Source organism: Dipodomys merriami, unplaced genomic scaffold (genome assembly GCF_024711535.1).
Source record: "Dipodomys merriami isolate MVZ:Mamm:240054 unplaced genomic scaffold, mDipMer1.0.p SCAF_388, whole genome shotgun sequence".
NCBI classification, from domain to species: domain Eukaryota; kingdom Metazoa; phylum Chordata; class Mammalia; order Rodentia; family Heteromyidae; genus Dipodomys; species Dipodomys merriami.
The window spans coordinates 87,787-112,254 of NW_027205470.1; the positions used below are offsets into that span (position 1 = coordinate 87,787).

Below are 24,468 nucleotides of genomic sequence, written 5' to 3' on the forward strand. Positions count from 1 at the left end.
AAAATTTCTTTTGATGAGTTTTAAAATACATGGTCTAAAAGGAAAGAATGTCTATAATAATTTTTAACAGAAAAATAAAACAAGTGGGCTAAGGTAAATTTAGATTCTACTTAGGCATTTATACTCTAAAAATCTAAAACCATACACATCAAACTTCAGTTTTAAGAGATTACTCTTTGAGGCTGATCTGGGGGCTGCAGGGATTGTAGCATGGTAGAAAAGTGCTTGTTAGCATTCACTAACTAGGACCTGTGTTCTATCTCGCACCCTAGTGTATGTACATGGCATGTACACAGAGCCATTACTCCTTGTGAATATACAGGAGTCAGGCAAACTCATATTTTCTACTTTTTTTTCTCAACCACAAGAATGTATACTTTTTTGTTACCCATATTTGTAATGAAAATAAATTTTGCTTATGCTGTAGATATTATGAGAAAAATGTGTTCTATTAATTTTTTTGAAATCCTTGTAATGTTGTCTATTTATCAAAAAATTTGAATGTTGATGCTTAAACACCTTTAAGGGTATTTAATTTTCTTTTTTTTTTTTTTCTAAACCCATCACACCCTCTAGGTCTGTCCTTAAATTGATCTGGTTCTAGGAGAAGTCGCTTCCCTACCAATCCTTATCTACAGTTACAGAGGCATTAAGGAATAACCATGTTTTAATTCATTCCTGTCCATCCTTTAGTCATTTTAGGGGTAGCTGCTTTTACCATTCCAGCTGGTACCTGGTTTTACCATTCCCTGGTAATAGGCAAAAACAATTTTATGATTCATATAATTTCTCAAGGTGTTTCAGAAAATAATTATTTGATTATGTACCAAAAAACAAAAGCAAAAAATACTTTTGGCTGGATACTGATAGCTCATATCTGTAATCCGAGGTACTCTGGAAAATGAAATCTAAGTCAATTTGGGGCAGACAAATCTGTGAGACTCTTTCTCTAGTTAACCATCAAAAAGCTGAAAGTGAAGATGTGGCTCAAGTGATAGAGCCACTAGCCTTGAGCAGAAAAAAATCAAGCAAGAACACAAGGCCCTGAGCTGAAGCCCCACTACTGGTTCAAAACAAAACAAACCCACCAGCTTGAGTAGGAAATTTTGTTACTGTGCAGTTAGTGTTTATTCTATGAAGTGAGATACTGTAGTGATGTTGAGCATTAAGAATGTAGAATAGCATAACTATAAGACTTGGTGATGATCCCAATGTTCTGTATCTACATTGCCAAACTAGCATGGATGGTGTTGACCATTTGACATTCAGGTGTAGTGTAAGGAACTAATTTTATGTCCGTTTAGTCAAGTTTTAAATAACCTTGTATGTCTAGTATTGGACAGAGCAAATTTAGAGACTGTCCTTCAACATTTTTCTCTGTGCTTAGTTATTAACTCATGGAAAAGAGCTACGAAAGTTTTTTTTTCCTCCCTTAATTTCCTAGCAACCTACTCCATTGAGCTAGAAAAAAAAGTTTTCTTTTTGGAGTCTACCACATTTAGAAAACCTATAACAAACATAATTATCAAATCTTTTCTTCCTTTTTTTCTGAAAATGAACAGTGATCTGGAATAGATATTATTACTTGATCATGACACCAACATTTATGACATTTATGGCTTACATTTTTCAGAGATGGAAAATAATGTCTTGCAAGATGAGGATTGAACAGCTGAAGCAAACAATATGTAAAGGAAATGAAGAAATGAAGAAGAGTAAGTAACTTGCCCCCTTCCTGCCAGCCCTGACATAAAACTCCTGGGAATTCCGAGAGAGAGAGAGAGAGAGAGAGAGAGAGAGAGAGAGAGAGAGAGAGAGAGAGAGGAGAGAGAGAGAGAGAGAGAGAGAGAGAGAGAGTATATGTGTGTGTGTGTACACTGAAGTTTGAACTCAGGGACTGGGCCTAGTCCCTGAGCTTTTTTACTTAAATCTGGCTCTCTACCCCTTGAGCTACAGGTCTAGTTCTGGCTTTTTGGTGGCTAATTGGAGATAAGAGTCTCACAGCCTTTCCTGCCTGGGCTGACTTCGAACTAGGATGCTCAGATTTCAGCCTTCTAAGTGGCTAGGATTACAGGCATGAGCAACCAGTGCCCAGCTCATGGGATTAATAAAATAAAGCAGTGAAAACCAGATGAAGTTGGAGCTACAGTGATTTGGAGTTTACTTCAGGTTGAAAATATTAAATACTTGTAACTAGTAGTCTTTTAGATTTTGGATTTTTAAAAACATTTTAGAATATTTGCATGTAGATGAAATGCCGACTCACTTTTTTCATTTTTTTTGGTTTTTTTTTTGTTGTTGGTTGTGGGGCCTGAACTCTGGGCCTGGGCACTGTCCCTCAACTCTTCAGCTCAAGGCTAGTGCTTTACCACTGAGCCACTTCCGTCTTTTTCTGTTTATGTGGTGCTGAGGAATGGAACCCAGGGCTTCATGCATGCAAGACAAGCACTCTACCACTGAGCCACCTTCCCAGCCCAACTCACTTGTTTTTCAAAAACAACTTTATACATATAGCCTGGAAGCAATTATATAATGTATTTTTAGCATGTTGCATTTGAGGTTAGGTGTAGAATTTTCTACTTTTGATAGCATGTTGACACTCCAGAAATTCTGGATTTGGGAGCATTTCAGGATTCAGATTTTCTTATCAGGGATGTTCAACCTGTATTTGCTTTCTTTGTCCTTGTAAAATAGTTATGTAATGGATTTAAATAAATACATTTATAGCAGCCTTCAATAACTTGTTTCCTTTCTCTCTCTCTCTCTCTTTTTTTGTTAGTCCTGGGGCTTGAATTCAGGGACTGGGCATTGTCCCTGAGCTCCTTGGTGCTCAAGGGTGGCGCTCTACCACTTGAGCCACACTACCACTTCCAGCTTTTTGTCTATGTGGTACTGAGGAATCAAACCCAGGGTTTCATGCATGCTAAGGCAAGCACTTTACCACTAAGCCACATTCTGAGCCCTCAGTTTTGTTTTTGTTTTTTTTGGTCGATTGTGGAGCTTGAACTCTGGGCTTGGGCGCTGTCCCTGCACTCTTCAGCTCCAGGTGAGCACTCTACCACTTGAGCCACAGCACTATTTCCAGTTTTCTAGTGGTTTATTGGAGATAAGAGTCTCAGGGACTTCCCTGCCCAGGCTGGCTTTGAACCGTAATCCTCAGATCTCAGACTCCTGAGTAGTTAGGATTATAGGCCTGAGCCACCAGTGCCCAGCTCATGAGCCCTCAGTTTTAACATTAGAAAGGGCTGAGGATATAGCTTAGCTTAGAACATGTGTTTTGCATGTATGAAGCCCTTGGTTTGATCTTGACACCATGGAAAAGAAAGTGAGGAATATTTGCTCCAATTTGTCTTAGCTAACAGGAAGCACATTCTCAATTGGGAGTCACTTGTAATAATTATTAATTTTTGCCAAAAGCACAGAATACTGACCTTCTTTTTAGTGAATCACCTACCTGTTTTAATCTATATACATTTTCTATTACCTTTAAATACTTTATACTTATCATAGGCAGTTGTAAAAAATTGAAATTAGACATCTTAGAAACATGTATTTCTAAAGACCATAGTTAAGGTTTATAGTGAGTCATCGTCATGCCTTGCGATTCCTTTCTTGTCCCCTGGTTGCCTTTAGAAGCAAGTATTTAATAGTGGTATGTAATGGTGTAAGAGCTTCCTTTGAAATCGTCCTAATGAGGTGTTTGTATGGAGTTGCACAGGATGAGCAAGTTGGAGAAGTAGGCCTGCAGGTGCTCAGAACTGCAGGCCTCCGGGAGCCATGGAGTTTTGCCTGTGTTCTCCTGAAGACTTGGCTTCAGCAGCAGCAAAGGGTTTTACTTAACATTGGTTCACCTCCTTCCACACATTCCCATGGTGTTCAGTGAGGGTGTGCCGCTGGCATTTGTGAACCCTCTGAACTTGCAGAATGTGCTGAGCATGCACATTCTCTGTCAAGCACATTTAAAGCTTTGATCTGCAATTTTGAACAGGTCCTAAACCCCAAAACAAAAGCATCCACAGAAAGTAAAAAAAAATAATAATAAAAGATCCAAAAGATGAGGGAGGGAAGGGGGGGGGGGGGGAGAGAGAGATGTTAAAGAGGTAGACCCTAATTGGGCACTGGTGGCTCACGTCTATAATTCTAGCTACTCAGGCAGCTGAGATCTGAGGATCACAGTTCAAATCCAGCTCAGGCAGATACATCTGTAAGACTCTTTATCTCCAGTTAACCACCAGAAAAAGGGAAGTGGAGCTGTTGCCCAAAGTGGTAGACTTGAACAAAAGAGCATAGGGACAATGAGTTCAAGCCTCGTGTCTGACCAAAAAAAAAAGAGGTTGACCCTGTAACAGTAGTTTCTACCCCTGGCAAATGATGGGAGTTACCAATACTGGTCACCAGACCATTTAAAAATCTAGACAGAAAATCCTGTAATCTTTGAGTATCATGGTAATGTGCTTTTGCCATGTTGAAGAAAAAGTTTTGGCTTACTCTGGGTTTGTACTACTCTGGTCTTGACAGGTAACAGTTTGCAGATTGACAAGCCCCACTATAGCAGCACTGCTCTGGATGGCCCACCTGCCATCTCTGTTTTTTAGAAGGCAAATACAATCTCATTCCCACCTCATAGTATTGGAAACAGTTCTAAAGTTTAAAGCTCATGCATAATAAGTTTGCTACCCAGTAGTATTTTTTTAACTATGTTATTGAAATACATGTTCAGAAAAAGGGCACAAATTATAAATGGTAGAGCCTGATGAGTTGTTTCTCCAGAATCTTCTCATTTAAGGTTTTTTTTTTTTTTTTTTTTTTTTTTTTTTTTTTTTTTTTGTCGGTCGTGGGGCTTGAACTCTGGCCTGGGCGCTGTCCCTCAGCTCTTCAGCTCAAGGCGAGCGCTCTACCACTTGAGCTACAGCGCCACTTCCGGTTTTCTGGTGGTTTATTGGAGATAGGAGTTTCACGGTCTCTCCTGCCCGGGCTGGCTTTGAACCGCGATCCTCAGATCTCAGCCTCCTGAGTAGCTAGGATTACAGGCGTGAGCCACCAGCGCCCGGCTCATTTAAGGTTTTATAGCAGCAAAATGGAGGGTCAAAGGATGAACAGATACTTCAATGTACTCACTAGACACTATGTTGAAAATGAACTATACAAATAGTGAGTGAGGATAGAAGGGAAAAACTGGAGAGAGGGAAGGAGTAACATCGTGCAAAAAGAATTGTGCTCATTAGTTATGTAACTGTACATCACCTTTATAATAATAAAAACTAAAGATTGAAAAAAGATAGAAGGCATAGACAGTGAAAAGTTATATGTAGTTGTAGCGTGATCTGTGTTGCAGCCTCTTTGCTTATTCCAAGAAGCAAAAGTAGACTACAGCAAGACCATTGAATATTTTTTCATTTATGAGGAGATGGGAGAGAGGAAAAGACGTTTCTGAGTTCCTAGTCAGCTCTGGTTGCTGATGGGGTGACTGAGATGATGTCCAGTGACCTTAAGAGTGATTATGGTATCAATTTAGAAACTGTCCTTAGAAGAAAAATCTGACTTGCTCATGGCTTGGACAAATCCATGTGAGCTACTACAAAGAACTCAAGGATTGTGAAAATTAATGAGCTTTTTGGAAAGTAAGCTGGTGTTAGAACTGGAAGACGGACCCTTACTGAGTTGTTTGCTTTCAGTGTCAGTGCTGGGGGGAGCACTCAGTTCTTGTGGGCATCTACAGTACACACAAGCTGTGTGCAGTTAATTGTTGGTTATGATTTGTTTATCTTAGATTCTGAAGGCCTTCTCAAAAATAAGGAAAAGAATCAGAAGCTTTACAGTCGAGCACAAAGGCACCAAGAGAAAAAGGAGAAGATTCAAAGGCACAATCGCAGACTTAGTGACCTGGTAGAAAAAAAGTCCATTGACTTAAGAAGTAATTATGAGCATCTGGCAGAACTTCGGCGATACCATATATTGGAGCTCACTTCTGTCATTTTTCCAATCGATGAAGTAAAGACTGGTGTGAGGTACAGTAAGCAAGGCTTCCCACTTTAAGAATGGGTCAAGTTCCAAGTGCTGTTTCTCAAGTGCGTCAGCACTTCATTTATTGGCCTCATTCTAGGGTCATTGGTTTTCCTGGTAATGAAACTTAAGTCTTATCTGCTTCAGCAAACAGTACACTCTGCGTAAAGTTGGGTTGGCAGCCAGGATTAGGGGTGGGGCCCCCTGTCCTGTGGACAAGTCTGTCACAGAGCTTCTGGGTGACTCACTGATTCACACTATTTGCTGGGTCATGTCACAGTATCCAGCTAGGTTACTAATTAGTTGTCTTCTGTGAGACACAGTCTTGAACTTACAAATCTTATTACTTGTCTGTTAAGTGGAGATGGATGCCTACCACACAGAATGATCATGAGCTAATATGTAAGAAAACATCTAGTATTTAGAGTCTCTTAGATGGAGGGCAGCAGGTGTTGTCTTAGCCTCTTCCCAATAATGACATTTATCATATTAGCTGCTTTTGAGACAGAGTACTGTGATTTTAGTCTTAAGAATCCTTGGGAATCTGGATAGACAAGACTGGGTGTCCTCACCTTGCTGTTCGTTATAGTCACATTATCCCTATAATAAGATTTCTTGTTCCTTTGCATGTGAGAGAGATAAAAGTTGACCTTCTAGTTGCCAGTGACTTATACCTGTAATCCTACTCAGGAGGCTGAGATCTGAGGATTGCAGTTCAAAGCCAGCTTGAGCAGGAAAGTCTTTGAGACTCTTTTATCTCTAGTAAACTACTCAGAAAATGCCGGAAGTGGTGCTGTAGCTCAAAAGTGGTAGAGTGAGTACTAGCCTTGGGTACAAAGAGGCTCAAGGACAGCACTCAGGCCCTCAGTTCAAGCCCCAGTTCTCTCCCCCTGGGGGGGGGGGAGAGATTGAGCTTGGAATTAGCATGGTACCTCAACTCCCAGACCTATATGTGTCACCCAGTAGGTTGTGATGTGAACCAGTGGCAGGGCAGAGTGCAAACTCAGAAATCCCTCTCTGGCCGCCTGCTTCCCACTGCTTTTCCAGCACTTTCTGTCTTACACACAAACACAAACAATGTATCTGTCCACTGTTCTGTCCCCTCAGCATTGGTACCTTCCCTGGCTGCTCATGAGGGATTTTTGTCCTATCCTGTAATGTAGTTGTTTGTGTTGTTTGTTCATTAAAGTCTCACTGTGTAGCTGGCCTCAAACCTACATCCCTTCTGCCTCAGTCTCTTGAGTGCTGGGATTGTGGGCATGCTCTACCACACTGAAGTTGTTCAGAAGTTTCTATTTCACTTCGTGGACACTAGTACTAGAGATTCAGAAGCTAGGGTAGTAAACCCTCTGGTACTTTGACACAAAGCAGGCAGGGACACCAAAGCAGAGTAGTTATTATTATAGTCCACTGTGACTGGCAGGTTTTTCCTTTAAGTGACTTTCATTCAGTGTCCTCAGTACAAAGTAAAAGCGGCTGATCAAATCTTGAATACATGTCTTGCTGCCAGGAAGTGTGCATAAAGCCCTCTTGCTGCACACTGGGAGTTGGCTCAAAGAAGCACTCATGAAAATGAGCTGCAAGCTAAAAACCAGCTGCTTGATTTGGGGGGCAGTTTTCAATTGGAAGAACAACCAAAAGACTTAGATATTGAATAGATTCTTGAAAATGTAAAACAGTGTTAATTTTTACAGTTTTGAAATTTAAAAGATTTTTTTTTCATAGAAATGTGCCATGCTAAGCCAGGTGCTAGTGGCTCACCCCTATAATCCTAACTGCTCAGGAGACTGAGATCTGAGGATTGCGGTTCGAAGCCATCCCAGGCAGAAAAGTCCCTGTGAGACTCTTATCTCCAGTTAACCACTGAAAAACCAGAAGTGGAGCTAAGGCTCATAGTGGTAGAGCTGTAGCCTTGAGCAAAAGAGCTCAGGGACAGAGCCCACGCTCTCAGTTCAAGCCCCACACCTGACCAAAAAAAAGAAAAAAAGAATTTGCTCTGCTTAAGTACAGTGGCTCACACCTGAGGGGGTTAGAGTTTAAGGCGAGCCTGGGGGGAAAGTTCACAAGTACTGTAAAAAATTTAAAAATGTTATAGTAACATGTAATGGCTTATTTCTCACAAAATATTTTTAAAGAATAGAAATTGGTATTTATTGCTTAGCTTATCCCTGGAAAGTTTGAGAGCAGCCCTCCTCTAAGGTATGTAGACCATATTAACTGGCATAGGTCTGTCTGATTGGCAGTTTAAATTTCTAATCATTTAAAATTATCAACAGCATTCATTTTGTTTTAGGTGCTGGTACCAGGGGCTTAAACTCAGGGCTTGGGGTTGTCCTTTTTCTTTTTTGCTTAAGGCTGAAGTTCTACCACTTGAGCTACAGCTCCCACTTCCAGCAGAGGGGGGGGGGAGAGGAGAGAGGGAGGGAGAGGGAGAGAGAGAGTGTAATTGAAGATAAGGGTCTCAAGCTGGACACTAGTGGCTCACACCTGTAATCCTAGCTACTCAGGTGGCTGAGATCTGAGGATCATGGCTAAAAGCCAGCCTGGGCATAAAAGGCCTGAAACTTATCTGCAATAAACTACTCAGAAAAGGCTGGAAGTATTGCTGCTGTGGCTTAAGTGGGAGAGCACTAGTCTTGAGCCAGAGAAGCTTAGGGACAGTGTCCAGGTCCTAAGTTCAAGTCCTAGGACTGGTATGAAAAAAAAAAAGTTGCACAGACTTTCCTGCCTAGTCTAGCTTTGAATTGCCTTAGATCTCAGCCGCCTGAGAACCTAGAATTAATTACAGGTATGACTGAGGATATGAATTTTTAACCATGTAAACCAGGTGTCCAAAGCCATGTATCCTGAGAATCTGGCTCTGGGTGTCCCTTTCTCCATGCTGTATGAGCTTCTGTGCTACAACAGGTTTGATAATCATTGTGATAGTACCCACATGTCCACATATTCCAATCAGTTCTTTTGTCCATGGGCAACTTTTCAGTGTTCTCACCTGTCTGGCAAAAGTGTTGTTGCCCCTTGCAAATCCTCTCTTGAAATCTGTGTATCTCTTGATGGTTAGAGATCCTGCGGATGTATCTTCAGAGAATGACAGCGCCATGACCTCCAGCACTGTGAGCAAGCTTGCTGAAGCCCGGAGGACCACTTACCTTTCTGGTCGATGGGTCTGTGATGATCACAATGGCGACACCAGCATTAGCATTACAGGGCCTTGGATTAGCCTCCCTAACAATGGAGACTACTCTGCCTACTACAATTGGGTGGAAGAGAAGAAAACGACCCAGGGGCCTGGTGAGAGCAAAATATTCTTAGAGAACTTGGTGTGTGTGTGTGCATGCGTATAACTGAACAGTTCAGTGGCATTTAGCACACCCTCACTTCTGCACAGTTCTGAAAAACCACTCCATCAATCCGAGCTGAAACTAGGGGAGCATGCCTGTCAACAGGCAGCCAGCTATAAATCCTCTCTTCTGGACAAATATCTGTCAGCAAGGGTCTCTCTGAGAGCATTTACTTACATCTGTGTATTTTTCTTTGTGGTACTGGTGGTAGACTCCAGGCTTTGCCATGTAATAAGCACCCTACTGTAGAGCCTATAACTCCCCAGCTTTGGGTTTTTGGGGAGGATGTTGCTATGATGCCTAGGCTGTCCTTGAATTTGAGATCATCCTGCCTTCACCTCCCAAGTGCTTCTATAACTGGTGTTTGTCACCACGGCTGACTTAAGTTGGGCATTATCATGTCCAGTTGGTTCATATTTGGTCTGTTTAAGCCTGCTTCACCTGTTTAGATTCATTTATGATACATTCTGCTCAGCAAAAACAGTGGACCAATTATGTCTGGCCAAAGAGAAAGGAGTAAATTTTACTCTCAGTAATGAAATGATAAAAATAGAAATGAAAAAAATCTTGACTCCCCTTATTCTTGTTGAAGGCAGAGGCACTTTGAGCATGACGGTTGTCTTCCTTTTCAGACATGGAGAACAGTAACCCAGCCTACACAATCAGTGCTGCCCTGTGCTATGCCACTCAGCTCGCCAACATTCTGTCCCACATACTTGATGTCAACCTTCCCAGAAAGCTGTGCAACAGGCAAGTCATGGAGTGTAAAATGACATCTTCACCAAGCACAGTGTTGCATTCTCCTTGATTTCAATTCATGAGAATCAAGAATTTTAATATTATCAAGCCCAAAGAGGTGTAACAAAAAGATTAATTTCAATTTATGAATTTTGATTCATTTCATTATCTTACAGTTGCATGTGAAACCTGAGACCAAGAGAATTCATGCTGGAGGAGAGGGGAAAAATATGGATATTCATATAGAGTATACTTCAGATTCTAGTGTATAAGAACTGAATGAATTGTGTTTTTTAAAAAATAAAAACCTTGATATTTAAAGTTGAAAAAAAAGAGATATATACACATAGTTCCTCCGCCAATCCAGCTATCTTTGCATTTCAAACAAATGTAAACTTTTCCCTCTTTATATATCACTGGGTTGAAATAATCTTACCCACCCCTTGTTAATTCTTCAAGGACTGATTTTATACCTTCATCAGTTCTTTATTGTGCAAAGATGTCTGTAGAATAAATTTTTGTTTTTTATTGTAAAAATACTGTATAGAGGAGTTAAGTTATATGAGTAACATAATGAGTACATTTCCTATCAAGCATTGTTACCTCCTCCTTTGTTTTTCCCCTACCATCCCTTCCTGCCCCACACCCCAACTTCTCCCTCCTACTTCCCCCCCCCCCCCAGGTTGTAAAGTTTGTTTCAAACATAGTGTCTTGTACATCTCATTGTTACAATGCATTGGTCAACCTGTATCCTTATTTCAGCATTTTGTTATTTCCCTTCCCCTCCCCTAGAATAAACTCTACAGGTAGGATTAGTCAGGAGTTACAAATAGTTGTAATTTTAATTTAACATTACAGCAGTGTGCTGGTAGAATTCTGCCTCAGAGCCTAAAGCTGGTAGCAAGCATGTCTCTAATCCTAGCAATTGGGAGGCTAAGGCAAGATTATTTTGAGTTCAAGACTAGCTATGTGCTACAACATAGCAAGGCTGTCTCAGATACTGCCCTATTCAAAAAGATGAACATTTTAACATAGAATTTCTGAAAAGAAAATAAGTAAAACTTTACAAACCATGTGTTTTACAGTGAATTTTGTGGAGAAAATCTCAGCAAACAGAAATTTACTCGAGCAGTGAAGAAATTGAATACAAATATCCTTTACCTTTGTTTTTCTCAGGTATGGAAAAATGTGATGTAAACTAGCTTTTAACTTTTTACATATTTGAAAGTATTCATCAAATCTTGCTTTTTCTAGCATGTCAACTTAGATCAATTACAACCACTGCATACTCTCAGGAATCTAATGTATCTGGTCAGTTCGAGCTCTGAACACCTTGGCAGGTAAGCTGAGGGTCACCTGCTTTCTCCTAAATGTTGTTTTTTTATTATTGCTCCTATGGAGTGTTGTGTTTTCCCACAGAGGCTCCATTACCCTATCCCAAATTTTCCACAGTTGTGCATTCTGTGTTGAAGGAAACAGTGACTAATAATATATGAACTTTTATACCTGCAAGAAAATTAGTCTCAATCATGTCTAACACTAAAGTACACCCAAATGTTCCTGGAGTCTAGCTGCCTCTTGCTCTCCCTGAACACCAAAGACCATTTCTTATCATCCATATCTGTTTTCCTCTTGCCTGCTTAGTGTCTTCTGGGTCTCATGTACATTTTCTTTTGTGCCTGCATGTTCCTTGCTTACCATATCAGTTCTTCACAAATTTCTTTCTATCACTAGGTAAATCTGCTCACCATGTGTTAGAGAGCAAGGGATTAGTTTATGTAGTGAACTGATTTGAAATCCACTCCCTTTAAAACAAATCAGAAGCAACAAAGACTAATAATTTCATCTGTGATCTCCTCAGTGGATTCTTCTTTAGTTTTGTTTGGTCCAAATCAGGGCCTTATACTCGACCACTTGAGCCATGCCTCTATGCCACTGCACCAGTACCCATTATAGATTCTTTTTAGCACATCACAGCATGACTCATCTTTGGTACCATTCATGTACAGCTGCTCTAGTTTCTTCCCTTTTGGTCCTTGTGCTTAGCAATACGTGCATACGTCTCTGCACAGATAGAACATGGTAATGTATTTACATGTTTCAGAAGGACTACAGAGAAAAACGGGCTTGTGTTAGCACAACTGTCAGCTAAAGTAGGTTTTCTAAGTCTGTTTAAGGTAGGCCACCCTTAACTATGATGTTCAGTTGGTTGGGTATATTACATATATTTTTTTTCCAACTAAGTATCTAAGTATCTTTATTCACATGTATTAAATGACACATACTAAAGGAATTTCCACTTCAAAGGGCATTTCCACTTCAAAAATGATAATGAAGGATGGCCGTTGGCCCTACTCAAAGTATAGTATGGATAGTTCATTTTAACAGGGCAGAGACAAGAAGATTGGGAATTTGAGGCCAGCTTGGATTAGAGACCCTCCCTGTCTCAACAGCTGCAATAAAATTGTTAGCTGTTAGCATGCAGATTCGAGAGGGCAACTAGAAAAGTATTAGAAAATTGACAAAGTATAAAGAATCCCTGAAAAAAATCATGTATTTGCAGAAATCTATGCTAGAGGTGTCATTTGACTTGGCTAATCACAGTTGAGTAGTGTTGGGCCAGTTGGTATTCATGTGGGGGAAAGAGTTGGATCTATATATTCCATACAGAAAAATTAGTTACAGGCAATACAAAGTACTTTATTTTAAAAATATAAAGTAAGAGAAAAGACAATGTTCTAGAACCATAGGGTGGGGTGAGAATTTCCAAGCAAGCCACAAAACCCAGAAACCATAAATCAAGGAATTACTCATTTTACTGTATAAAAACTGAATGTCTCTAGCAAAAATTGCCACAAACTTTAACACAAAGTTGAAAAACAACAGAAGAGATCTGAGGATCACGATTCAAAGCCATCCCAGGAAAGTCCATGAGATTCTTATCTCCAATTAACCACACCTGAGTTCAAGTAGTAGCGCCCTTACCTTGAGCTGAAGAGCTTAGGGACAGCGCCCAGGCCCAGATTTCAAGCCCTGTGGCCAATAAAAACAAAAAACAAAACACATACACACACAACAGATAGGCTTTTTTGTTTTTTTGTACGGTCGTGGAGCCTACAGATCAGGAAGTAGAACTTCAAAACCTTTGTCACAGCCACCTTAGAGTTAAGGCAGAGGGCACAGAAGGGAATCTATGTTTCTATTCATACAAGCAGAATTGCCAGTGGAGCCAGTGCTTTGCCACTTGAGCCACACCTCTAGTTCTTTCAGCTTTATTTTTTAAGATAGGACTTAACACAAACTTTGCCTAGGCTAGCTTCCAACCATGATCCTCCTGCTTCTGTGTCCCAAGTTCAATTGTGCCATCACATCTGGTGAGAATCTCATTCTAGTTAACACTATAAAGACTGACATACCCTTTACCCTGAGTCACCTGTTGTTAATACTTCACCCTTTTTGCTTATCACTTGCTCAGTATCTAAGTTCCTTCTGTAAGTGCACACACAGACATACATCCACATAGATTTGTTTTGTTGAACCTTATGAGGATAAATTACATAATTTATGACTCCACTCCTAAGTACCCTGTTATATATTTCCTAAAAGTATTTTCTTAATCGTAGTAGTTATCAAGCTTAGCAAATTTAATAAACATTGATACTGAAACCTGATATCCACATTTGTGATTGTCAGCAGATGGCCTATTAAACTTTAGTTACATTTTGCTTATATTAGGTATATGAGTGGGGATTTCACTGTGACATTTCCATGCACATGTGCAGTATATTCGAGTCAGTCTCTCTGTCAGAATATTCTCTTTAAACGCGAAATGTACTCCCACCCCCTCACCTTTGAGGTACTTGGGATTGAATCCAGGACTTCGGGCTAGGGAGGGTACTCTACCACTTCAACTACCCTCCCAGCCTTTTTTTGTTTTTGAGGTAAGTTCTCTCTAACTTTTCTCAGGCTGACCTTGAACTGGCAATCCTTCTTCCTCCACTTTTGTATTAGCTGGGATTTCTGATGTATATCACATTGCCTGATTTGGTCTCTTCCCTTTAGTACTTCGACTTGGGGTTTATGTGATGTCATCTGTCAATTCTACTTGGGCTCTGCACTGGGGAATATTGCCCTGGCAGGCATCTCCTGATATTACACCTGGCTACACAGTGTCTATTTTGCCCCTCATTAGGATCTCCACACACAGGTGAAGGCTTTGGGGTTTCCCATTTTGTAGTTCCTGTAGTCACTTTTCCACCATGCAGATCCTGAGAAACAATATTATATCCCAGGCCATTAAGGGAGAAAGAATTCTCTCACTGGTTGGTTGGGTGTGCAGTCTCTAGCTCAGTGCGCGCTAGAAGTAATGAGAGGGAGAGAGGTACTGGGTGGAGAAAGACCCAGGGGCCTCTCTCTGCAAGGGGGGTCTCAGAAATACAGAAACCAACATTGTAATAATAATTTTTTTTAAAAAACTGCTGCTTTAGGAATCTTCCTTTGTTGGTTTTCATTTTAAGTAACATAATTGAGTGCTTGCTCCACGTCTGGTCCAGAGCTGTAAGGAAGGAGGGAAAAAGCCAAGTAGGCCTGAGTGGAAGCCTGGGAGAGTCAGGAGCGCAGCCTGGAGTGCAGGCTATGTTGTGGCTCCTTGAACTGCAAAGGGAGCAGCAGCTGCAGTGGGCCTGTGATAAAAGGAGAGAGGAAGACCCACTCAAATGAAAACTGCCAATGGGTAGGATGAGAACTAGGGAGCAGCAGTGGGAATGGGAAGAGGTTATTTGCTGCTGTCATGCAGCCCTAGTGACCCCTGCCTAGGGGCATAAGGAGCAGAAGTGAGTTAGTGGCCCTCAGCCTGAGATGGGGTGGGCAGGATCCTACTGGGGAGTGGAGCTAGGTGGTGAGGATCTGACAAGATGGCTTTGCAGTAAACCAAGGAAAAGGAAAAGGAGAAAAGCAACATAACAGGAACAGAAGGGGTCCACAGAGCTATGATGTGGGCTGCAGTGTTCATTAGTTTGGCAGAGCTTGAAGGGAAGAGCCCTACTCCCTCTGACCTGTCAAAATAATGGCCTGTGGGAAGGCTAAGGCCTAAAGAACTTGGGAGTCATGCTCCAGGGGCTCCTTGAAAATGTAAACTGCTCATTGGATATCCAGAAGAAAACCTTGTGGGTACATCTTCCCATTTACTTAATAATGTCTGAAGAACTAGGCGGTCCTTGAGCCAGCCAGAGGTTGCACATCCGTGAAGTCCACTTGGGGCCAGTACAGGCCCTGTTATTCTAAAGGCCAAAAGAACTTTGAGCACAGATAACTATATAACAGGTCATTTCTCATTTCTGTCTGTTATTTTTCCCAAACTTTTATCAGTGAAACTTGAAATGAACCAGGGCTAGACGTGCTTATCTTGGGGATCGCAGTAAGGAGATAGGAGGGATTGCTGCAAGGACTTGGTCCTACCTGTTAGCCAGATCTAGGACTGCCCCTGTGGGGGATGTACATGGAGGGGCAGCTGCCTGCTCTCCCAAAGCCAGAGCTGATAGGTCTTTGAAAGGGGACAAGGAAAAGACTGAGCTAGGTGTAGTGGAACACACCAGTAATTCCTGCACAAGGGCTAAGGCAGAAGGCTGGAGGAGAGTTGGAGGCCAGCCAGGACTGTCAGCACAGCCTGTGTGAGATTTGTTGTGTGGTCACACACTGGTGTTGAGGGGCTGGCATAAGGTGAGGCCTGAGAATGGGTTCTTGGGATCTTTGAGAAATGAGTTCTCCTAAAATACAGTACAAAACCATGCAGTTGCTGCAGATGAATATACTGACTAGTCCTAGCTTATTCTATGTATCAAACATGCCCCTAAAAATTGCATACTGAAGTCAAGTGCTGGTGAAGCATGCCTCTAATCTTGTTACTCAGGAGTCTGGGATCTGAGGATTGCAATTTGAAGCCAGCCCAGGCAAGAAAGTCTGTGAGACTCATCTCCAGTTAACTACCCAAATGGCATAAGTGGAAGTGTGCCTTAAACGGAAAAGCACTAGCTTTGAGCAAAAAACATCGAGGACAGGGCCCAGGCCCTGATTCAAGTCTCAGGATTGGCATGTGTGCGTGCACACACACAAACACACAATTACAACTTGATATTTTAGGACGTGCAGGAGCCTGCCATTGACAACAGTTCAAGGAAGTTTTGATAATGTGCTTGGTCATCCTCTTCGGTCTTAAGAGTTTATGATTTAGAGCTTCCCTGGGAAAAGCAAGGAGCATGTTTTTGTATACCACTTATCATGTGCTACACTAAATAGTATACCATAGTATATATATCATGTAGCTAGTTTTGTCACATTGGAATGCTGCATGATACTGCATGGGTACCACGCTTATTTAAAACAGGAAGTCCTTCTTGGACCACCAGCATAGACTGGATGGGTTTTGTGTCAGTCTTCACAAATAGGTAGACTTGAGCAAAAATACTGTATTGTAATTTTAGTCCCAATTTGGATGGCAGATGTTATTGGGATAAAGTAGCTCAGTTATAGATCGCCAGTGTGCGCAGCACCTCAGGAGATTGTGCATTGCTGGCTCTGGGTAGCTTGGTCCCTTTGAGTAGAGGGTGGGTCTTGGGAAGACAGCATCTGGCCTCTGGTTAAGGGAAACAGCTTGTGGTCATCTTAACATGGGCCCTTCTGTCTGCACACAGGTCAGGACCCTTTGAGGTGCAAGCAGACCTTGAGGAGTCCATGGAGTTTGTGGATCCTGGAGTGGCTGGAGAGTCAGATGAGAGTGGAGACGAGCATATAAGTGATGAGGAAACGGACCTGGGCACAGACTGGGAGAACCTGCCAAGCCCCCGCTTTTGTGACATCCCATCCCAACCAGTGGAAGTCTCCCAGAGCCAGAGCTCCCAGGTGTCCCCACCCATCTCGAGCAGCAGTGCAGGTGGGATGATATCCTCCGCTGCAGCCTCAGTGACCTCCTGGTTCAAAGCTTACACGGGACACCGTTAGTGAGCATGGATCAAAACGGCCAGATTCGCATCATGACAGCTCTGCTGCTGTTAGGAACCTCATCCGCGTAGTTAACGGTAGTGCCTGCAACACAGAGGTTAACCACTGTCAGTTGTTTAAAGCAGGGAGATGAGCATTTCTGCTTGTCAGGCAGTGGCCCGTGATGGATGATAGGGCAGAGGTGCAGTGGTCCCTCAGCCTACACAGCACTGGCGGGAGGAGGACCTGTGGGGCCCTGCACCAGGCTCCACAGACCCCACCCTATGTTGTCCTATGATGCTGTCTCTTCCTCACACTAAGTTAGCTCTTTAGGTTGGTTGAGCCACAGGAAGTGATTTGTGATGATGATGATGACTTGAAAGGCAAAAACTAAGTTTATTTTTCTGCCATTGTTTTTTGTAGAGAGCCAGCAGCAATTTGAAATACTTGATTTCTTTATAATTTGGTCATCTTAGGGTTTTAGAGCCAAGAGCTGGGTCTCATTGCAGAGGGTGGTCTTTTTTGAGGGGAGTAGTAGTTTAAAGCATTTCATTTGTTCCACTCTGTCATAGCTCATCACATTCCTGTTTTCCTCCCCCCACACACCAAAGAAACCAATGTCTTTTTCTGTAGAATCCACACCCACAAACGGAAGAAACACTAGCTGCAATAATGTCATATTTCCTGTATTCTGAGGAGAATCAAAATCAAGGTCTTTCTTCCCTGCATCATTTTCTGCCATCCACCCTATGTGTATTTTGAACAGGAACTTATTTCTGTGAGTAGGTATTCCCTTGTGTGAACTAAATGCCGCCTGGACTCGAGTTAAAGCCATGTAACGAAGTGGCCTGCTCCATTCTTCCTGGGGGATTCAGTAGGTGGCAGGTGTTTACAGGAAAGCCCTTCCTCTGTTTGCTACAGGCCGCTCCTGCTCTACACTCCTTGGGCAGAATGCAGAGCATCTTTACAGCTGGGCCTATTCCACCCTGTCCTGGGGAACTTTATATATAACTTCCCTTCACCGAGAGGTTATTTTCAACCACCATGTCTTGTCATTCTCTTAGTGACAATCTTACAGAAAACTATGAGAGGCATTATGTATAAAATATGTAAATATTTTTTTATTTTTAATAACTGCAAAAAAATCCTATGTAATTCAAAAAAAAATTCTAGAAAAACTCCCAACATTATTACCTATCTTCTTAGTGTGATTAGCATGATTATACCTCAGATCCATCATTCAGAGGTTTGCCATGCCCTAGCTGCTTCTCTTATTGTAATTATTATAGTTGGTACCTTGCCTCCAGAGGTCTGAGGTGCTCTGTGGCCTTTGCCTTGGAGATTTTTGGTGTTGCTAGTTTGGGGTGGAGTTGCAGGAGGCCCACAGTCTAGGCTTTGTGAGTGTCCCACTTAGGGAGGAGACATGCTTCCCCTTGTGGGGCAAACAGCGTTCTCCTAAGTGCTTAGCCTCATGGTTGTTGGCTGAAATTCATAGAATGGATAACATAGAATGAACAAATATGAGGTGAAGCTAAAGAAGAGGACTCAACGAGACCACAAACTGATGGCTAGAGTAACAACACAAGGATGCAGGACGTTTAGGGATTGCTGGAGAAGGTACATGCTGGTGTTGATATCAGATAAAGGCACTTTATGTCTGGTTAAGCAATCAAAGCCTTTAATGGTTTTGAATATAAGCCAATATTTGGGTTTCATCATTTTGCACTGGATCCACCCTGTAAATACTCTTGAGTGTATATTTCAACCACTGTGTTTTTCTACTTATTGCTGCTCATTAAAATCTCCTTTAGGTGCCAGAATCATATATAAACAGCTTTCTTAAAAAAAAAAAAAAAAAAGACTGAGTTTTTCTTAAAAAAAAAAAAAAAAAGAAAAAGCCATAGAACTTGGTGTTTTCAGTTTAAAATGATCCAAACAAGAGAATACTAGTAACATCCCACAGGCACCATACAGGCTGCATTAAATGTCTTACATTTTTATGTAATGGAATAAAACTAAGGAAAGTTTTGCACAGTTGTAACAAAGGAGAAAACAGTATGTCACCCCACTGGGTATGGTGGGCAGGATTAGAATACTTCAGGAAGAAAGGGCATTTGGTATCCTACTTTTAAACCTACAGAGTATCTGTGGTGTGATGTTGAGGGAATTCCCCTTGTTCTGTCACTTCCAAACCAGTTTGAGTCATACATTTTCTAAACTTTTAATTGTATTATTGCAATAAATCTTTTTAACAGTACTTTGCTAATATGTATGTCTTTTTTGGTGCCAGTACTGGGGCTTGAACTCTACCACTTGAAACACAGCTCCACTTCTAGCCTTTTAGTTGTTAAGAGAACAGAACAGAGCGCTAGGGGCTTACATCTGTAATCCTAGCTATTCAGGAGGCCAAGATCAGAGGATCAAGGCTCAAAACCAGCCTGGTGGGCGAGAAAGTCCATGAAACTCTATCTCCAACTAACTACCAAAAGGCCAGAAGTGGAGCTGTGACTCAAGTGGTAAAATACTAGCCTTGAACTAAGTAAGGGACAGCACCTAGGCCCTTAGTTCAAGTCCCAGAACTACCCTAGAAAAAGGTTATCATTTTGCTTAGAGTCAGAAGTGGCATACTTAATTGACTTACCTGAAACAGCAGGGACAATTCTCAATAAAAGAAAAAAGAAAACGTAAAATAACAAAAGCCACATTGACTGCTGTGCCTTTTGTTGCAGGAAGAAGTGTGAGATACAGTGCTAGGGATAGGGGTGATGGAGACTTTGGCTCCCTTTAGAAAGTGAAAAATGGTGGCTCACACCATTGAAGCCAGCCTGGGGAGCAAAATCCCAGGGACTCTTATCTACAGTAGGAAAAACAATCAAAATGTCAGGCAGGAGATACATATAAGTAGATCATTGAGTAATCAAGCCAAGCAAGCATGAAGCCCTGAGTTCCAACACTGATTTTCACCCATACTCATAAGAAATGTGAGAAATTGGCAGGACAATTAAGGACACTAAGTTGATGGAAGGAGGAGAGGCTAGAGCCATTTGAGTGACAAATCCTCGGGGACACAGGTCCTTACAGCTAGGAAATCAACACATCTAGGTCAGATTCCTGTCACTGTTCCTTATGCTCTTCATCTTTGCGTGTGGTATTTAATGTAAGACATGATACTTTGCTACCCTCTTTGCTTATTTTCCCAAGTATGAGGAAGACATTGCTGAAATTTATGTGGCTCTTAATGTAAGTTTTTGAAAGTAGTAGATGGAGGACATACATTAGTGTGTCTTCAGCAGTTACTTCCACAAAAGGAAGACCGGGTTGTGTCCCTAGCAGGAGCAGCAGTTGCATATTTCCTGGTACAGAACCACTGTGAGTTCTATTAACTCCCTCAATGGCCTTTAAGAACCACCCTGCTAAGACCTTCAGCTTCTACAGACCCCCCTAGGTCCAAGACTCTGTTCCTACATTTCTCCAGAACCTTCCTGTACCTGGTGTGATCCTTAAACTGCAGCACCAGCGTCACCTGGGATCTTGTTAAAAATACAGGATCTTGGTGCCATTCTAGATCCAACAGTGTCCTTTCAACAATTCACCTGTGCATGGAACACTGATCTAGAATTGCATTCAACCAGCCCACATGTGCAAGGTTAAAAAATGAATTGTGTATGTTTAATTCAATATATCCCACAGTATTATTTCAGCGTTTTTTCCACATTGAAAGAAAATGGCTATCTAGTATGTAAGTATTTCACAGCATATCCAACTTCAAAGTGCTTGATAATTTTGAAGCTAGCAGCCTGTGCTGAGTATCGCAGCTCCCAGCAGGGGCCTCCCAGTTACCAAGATCTAAGCAACAGTTCCTTCTTCTCAAGCAGAGAAGAGACCTTTGCAGCAGCCCTTAGGGACCTGCAAAGGAAGAAAAGCCTAAATCGAATACAAAATCCCAGCTCCTCTACAGTCCTGCTTGACATTGCCAGACATGCTCTTTTATGGGGTCTCTCAAGTCTACTGCTCCCCTCTCATACAGCCTCATTGCCAGGGCCACTGCTGGTGGGCTCAGCAACAGAGTATTCCTTCTCCCTCATGGTCCTCCCCAGCACCAGGGGCTGCCTCAGCCCAGGCACCATACTCAGCCTGAGTTCAATTCTTTTACAAAAGTATGGCTCCCAACCTCGCTTGTACCTGAGTCAGCTGGGGACTCATTTTACTTCCACTGAAGTAACAGCTCTAGGGTGAGTCCTGAACCTTTATCTTCCTATTAGAAGAGCCCTTAGACATGCAGTGCCATGATGTGACTGCCAGGGTAGGGAGCTGGTAGGACAGGCAGCAGGTGGCTCTTGCTTTGGGTCCTGCAAGCTCACCCTGTACCTACACTCTTAGAACGAACCTTCCTTGAATTCACTTGGTTCTATGGTGAGCACTTGGCTACTCAGAGCCTGCTGAGTACAGAATTAAGTTGAACCCGAAGCTGACTAGTAGCCAAGGAAAAGGTAACATTCCCGAGTCCCACTTAGACACTGAGCCAACCATGACTGCTTAGCAGAGTAAATACAGACTCATATTTATAATCCCAGCACGTGGGAAGTTGTGGCAGGACAGAGTTCAAAGTCATCCTGGGCCACACAGCGTCACCTTGGTTCAATGGCAAGCAGCAACTCTCCTCCCCCCAATAAAAAGGTAATCTGACTAGAGTGTCATGAAATGAATTTCCTGCAAGGCCCATGCTCTGCTAAATTGAGAAAGGAAGGTTTTACTTTTAAGAAGGGAGTATCACTTAATGGTCTATCCCGTCTCAGCTCTTTTTCCCTTCCCAACTCCAATGGCTCTGCTCTTTCAACTAACACGAGCAAACCAGCCACCTAGGATGTGAGGGCTGCTTCCGGTTCTGCTTCAACCAGTTTGGCACAAATACACTTAAGCACATCACCCAAGGGTACATAACCACAATGTTTGCTCTTCCCATGAGGCTGGGCAAACAGCTATAGCCAAAGAGCTGGGAGTGGTGTGCATGCCAGTAGGAGGGACTGACATTTCCCAGAGGCACTTCAGCTTACAAGAGATTGCAACACTCACTTATTTGAACCTAAGGAAATGGGAGGCTATAAACAATCTGATTCCATCTGTGCCTGCCACTGCACAGTGAAGTTAATTTGTACAAAATATGGCACCTGATAGTCAGCTAACACCAACTCTTACTGGTTGCAGTGTATAAAAAGGTTTGGTGCCAATGACTTTGATTGTGAAGCAGGCTGTGGAGGAAGAAAAAAAAATCACCTTTAAGAAAAAATGACAGCAATTACAACCATAGAAAATATCCAAATAGGGCTGGGAAGGTGGCTCAGTGGTAGAGCGCTTGCCTTGCATGCCTGAGGCCCTGGGTTCCATTCCTCAGCACCACATAAGCAGAAAAAAAAAAGCCAGAAGTGGCGCTGTGGCTCAAGTGGTAGAACGCTATCCTTGAGCTGAAGAGCTTCGGGACAGCACCCAGGCCCAGAGTTCAGGCCCACGATCGGATCCCCCCCACCCCCCTAAAAAGAAAATATCCAAATAAAGATTAAAGCCAGTCAATCCAAAAAAGTTGATAAGGAGGTGCTAACCAATCCACTAGGTGATCAGAAAAAGCCTAGGAAGTGAACCACCTGTGGCCAGAGGAAAAGCTCCTCCGAGCCCCTGCCCCCCACTTAAGGTTTCACATCAAAGCTAGACAACTGGAATATTCCACAGCAGTCCAAGCCAGCCAGCACCCTTCATGTTGACAGTCCATCAGCCCAGGCTGATCTTGAATTCACCATCCTTACTCAGCCTGAGTGCTGAGATTAGAGGCATGCGCGTTGCGGGCTTCATTTTCATCTTGGCCTATCATTCCTTTCCAATCCACACCCTCCTTGGGTCTCTGGTCTGTCTTATCTAGAGGGCGGGGAAGAGTTAAATTGCCCTAGAAACAAAAAGGGATGCTGATTCTTAGTGTTCTTTAGTTCTTTCAAACAATTGAGAACTTAAGTGAGAGATAGTAGGAAAAAAAAGCAAGCAGCCAGATTTATCTATAAGCAAAAATTGAAGAGGGAAGTTTTGTTTTCTTTGGGTAGGGTGGAAAGGTTAGAACACTTGCACTCAATGTTGTTGCTTGTCTGATCTACAGCAATGCAAGGGAGTAACAGCATTGTGGCAAGAAGAATGGGCTATTCTCCACCAACTTAGCACAAGGGAGTACTGAAGTCTTCCTTCAAGGCAAGCAGCAACACTTATCTAGAAATGAAGCCCAGCCAAGAGTTGCCCTCTGGTGCCCTCAGCTGCAAACCTCTTAATTCACACAGCCACTGCTGGAAACCAGGTCCTGACACAAAGTTCCAAATGGGTTTTTAGTGGTTTCTGAGGGCTCCAAGTACAGCATGCCATATAGGACTGGCCATGCTTACGTGCCCCTGTGCTCTTTTCAGTGGGCCCTACCACCCCACCAAGTGACAGCTTTGGTCACCCAAGAAAACAGGATCAGAGTGGCTGACTCATGAAAACTAGCCAAGTTGTTTACTTTGAGCTTCCACCCTGGGCACATGGAGAATGACAGCCACAGCAACAATGACAGGTAACATTTCTGGGATGCTTTACATGCCCTGCTGAACTCAGTCCTTTATGTGTGTCATTCCTTTCCAATCCCAAATTATAAATCATGACAAATTTGTTGCACAAATTATATAGTTGTTAGCCTCTTTTTATCTGTGTCACAAACAAATCCCATGATCCTACAAGATCAGAGTGGCAAAGCATGGCATGAGCTTGTTACTAGAAGACTCACTCAGCATCAGTTCTAAAACTCCTTTTTGAGGAGGGAACAAATACTGCTAAGCACAAAGAAAGCAAGATAAATTCCAGTTTGGAAATGGCACTGCCTCCCATCTGCCTCAACCACAGGTCAGTGGATCCACCTGAATTTGGCCCTGTCCTGCTTATCCTTTAGGACCATCAAGGCCTTCATTAGTCTCTTACTCTGCACTCACCATATGTCCTTCACAGCCTGCAGCTTACAAAGCTAACAAGCTTACAAGGCTTTCTGGCAGACATTGATTTTGAGCCAACCCAGACTGTTAGATCTCCCATTCACAGAAGGATTCTGAGCCCCAAGTACCTTACCTTCCAACACCACCAAATATTACATAACCATAAATCCAAAGAAATATTTAATGACTTCTTAAACAATTAAATGAGTGTATCTAAGATATTACCTCACCAAACAGAAAACATGATAGGTATTGTCAGACTTCAAACTCAAGTGTTAAAAGCCAGCAAAATTTTAAGCTTTTCTGTGGCAGTAGAAAGCTTTTTATTCCTATTCCTCTCAACTCAAAAAATTCTCATAATCCACAGAAATTTTCCTCAACATTACATTTTTAAAAAAAACTTTGCAAAACTCAGG

At 42.2% G+C, this 24,468-nt stretch overlaps 1 protein-coding gene across 1 annotated transcript in view; it reads left to right on the top strand.

The window, feature by feature from the left end:
* The window catches only part of LOC138805119 (beclin 1-associated autophagy-related key regulator), a 39,190-nt gene extending 19,876 nt beyond the window's left edge, over positions 1–19,314 (top strand). The window contains exons 4-10 of the mRNA XM_069989708.1: positions 1,634–1,715; positions 5,771–6,008; positions 9,065–9,294; positions 9,977–10,094; positions 11,168–11,258; positions 11,337–11,422; positions 16,772–19,314. Of these exons, the coding sequence (XP_069845809.1) occupies positions 1,634–1,715; positions 5,771–6,008; positions 9,065–9,294; positions 9,977–10,094; positions 11,168–11,258; positions 11,337–11,422; positions 16,772–17,078 (1,152 nt within the window). The 3' untranslated portion in view covers positions 17,079–19,314. The remainder of the gene's footprint in view (positions 1–1,633; positions 1,716–5,770; positions 6,009–9,064; positions 9,295–9,976; positions 10,095–11,167; positions 11,259–11,336; positions 11,423–16,771) is intronic.
* The last annotated feature ends 5,154 nt before the right edge of the window (positions 19,315–24,468 follow it).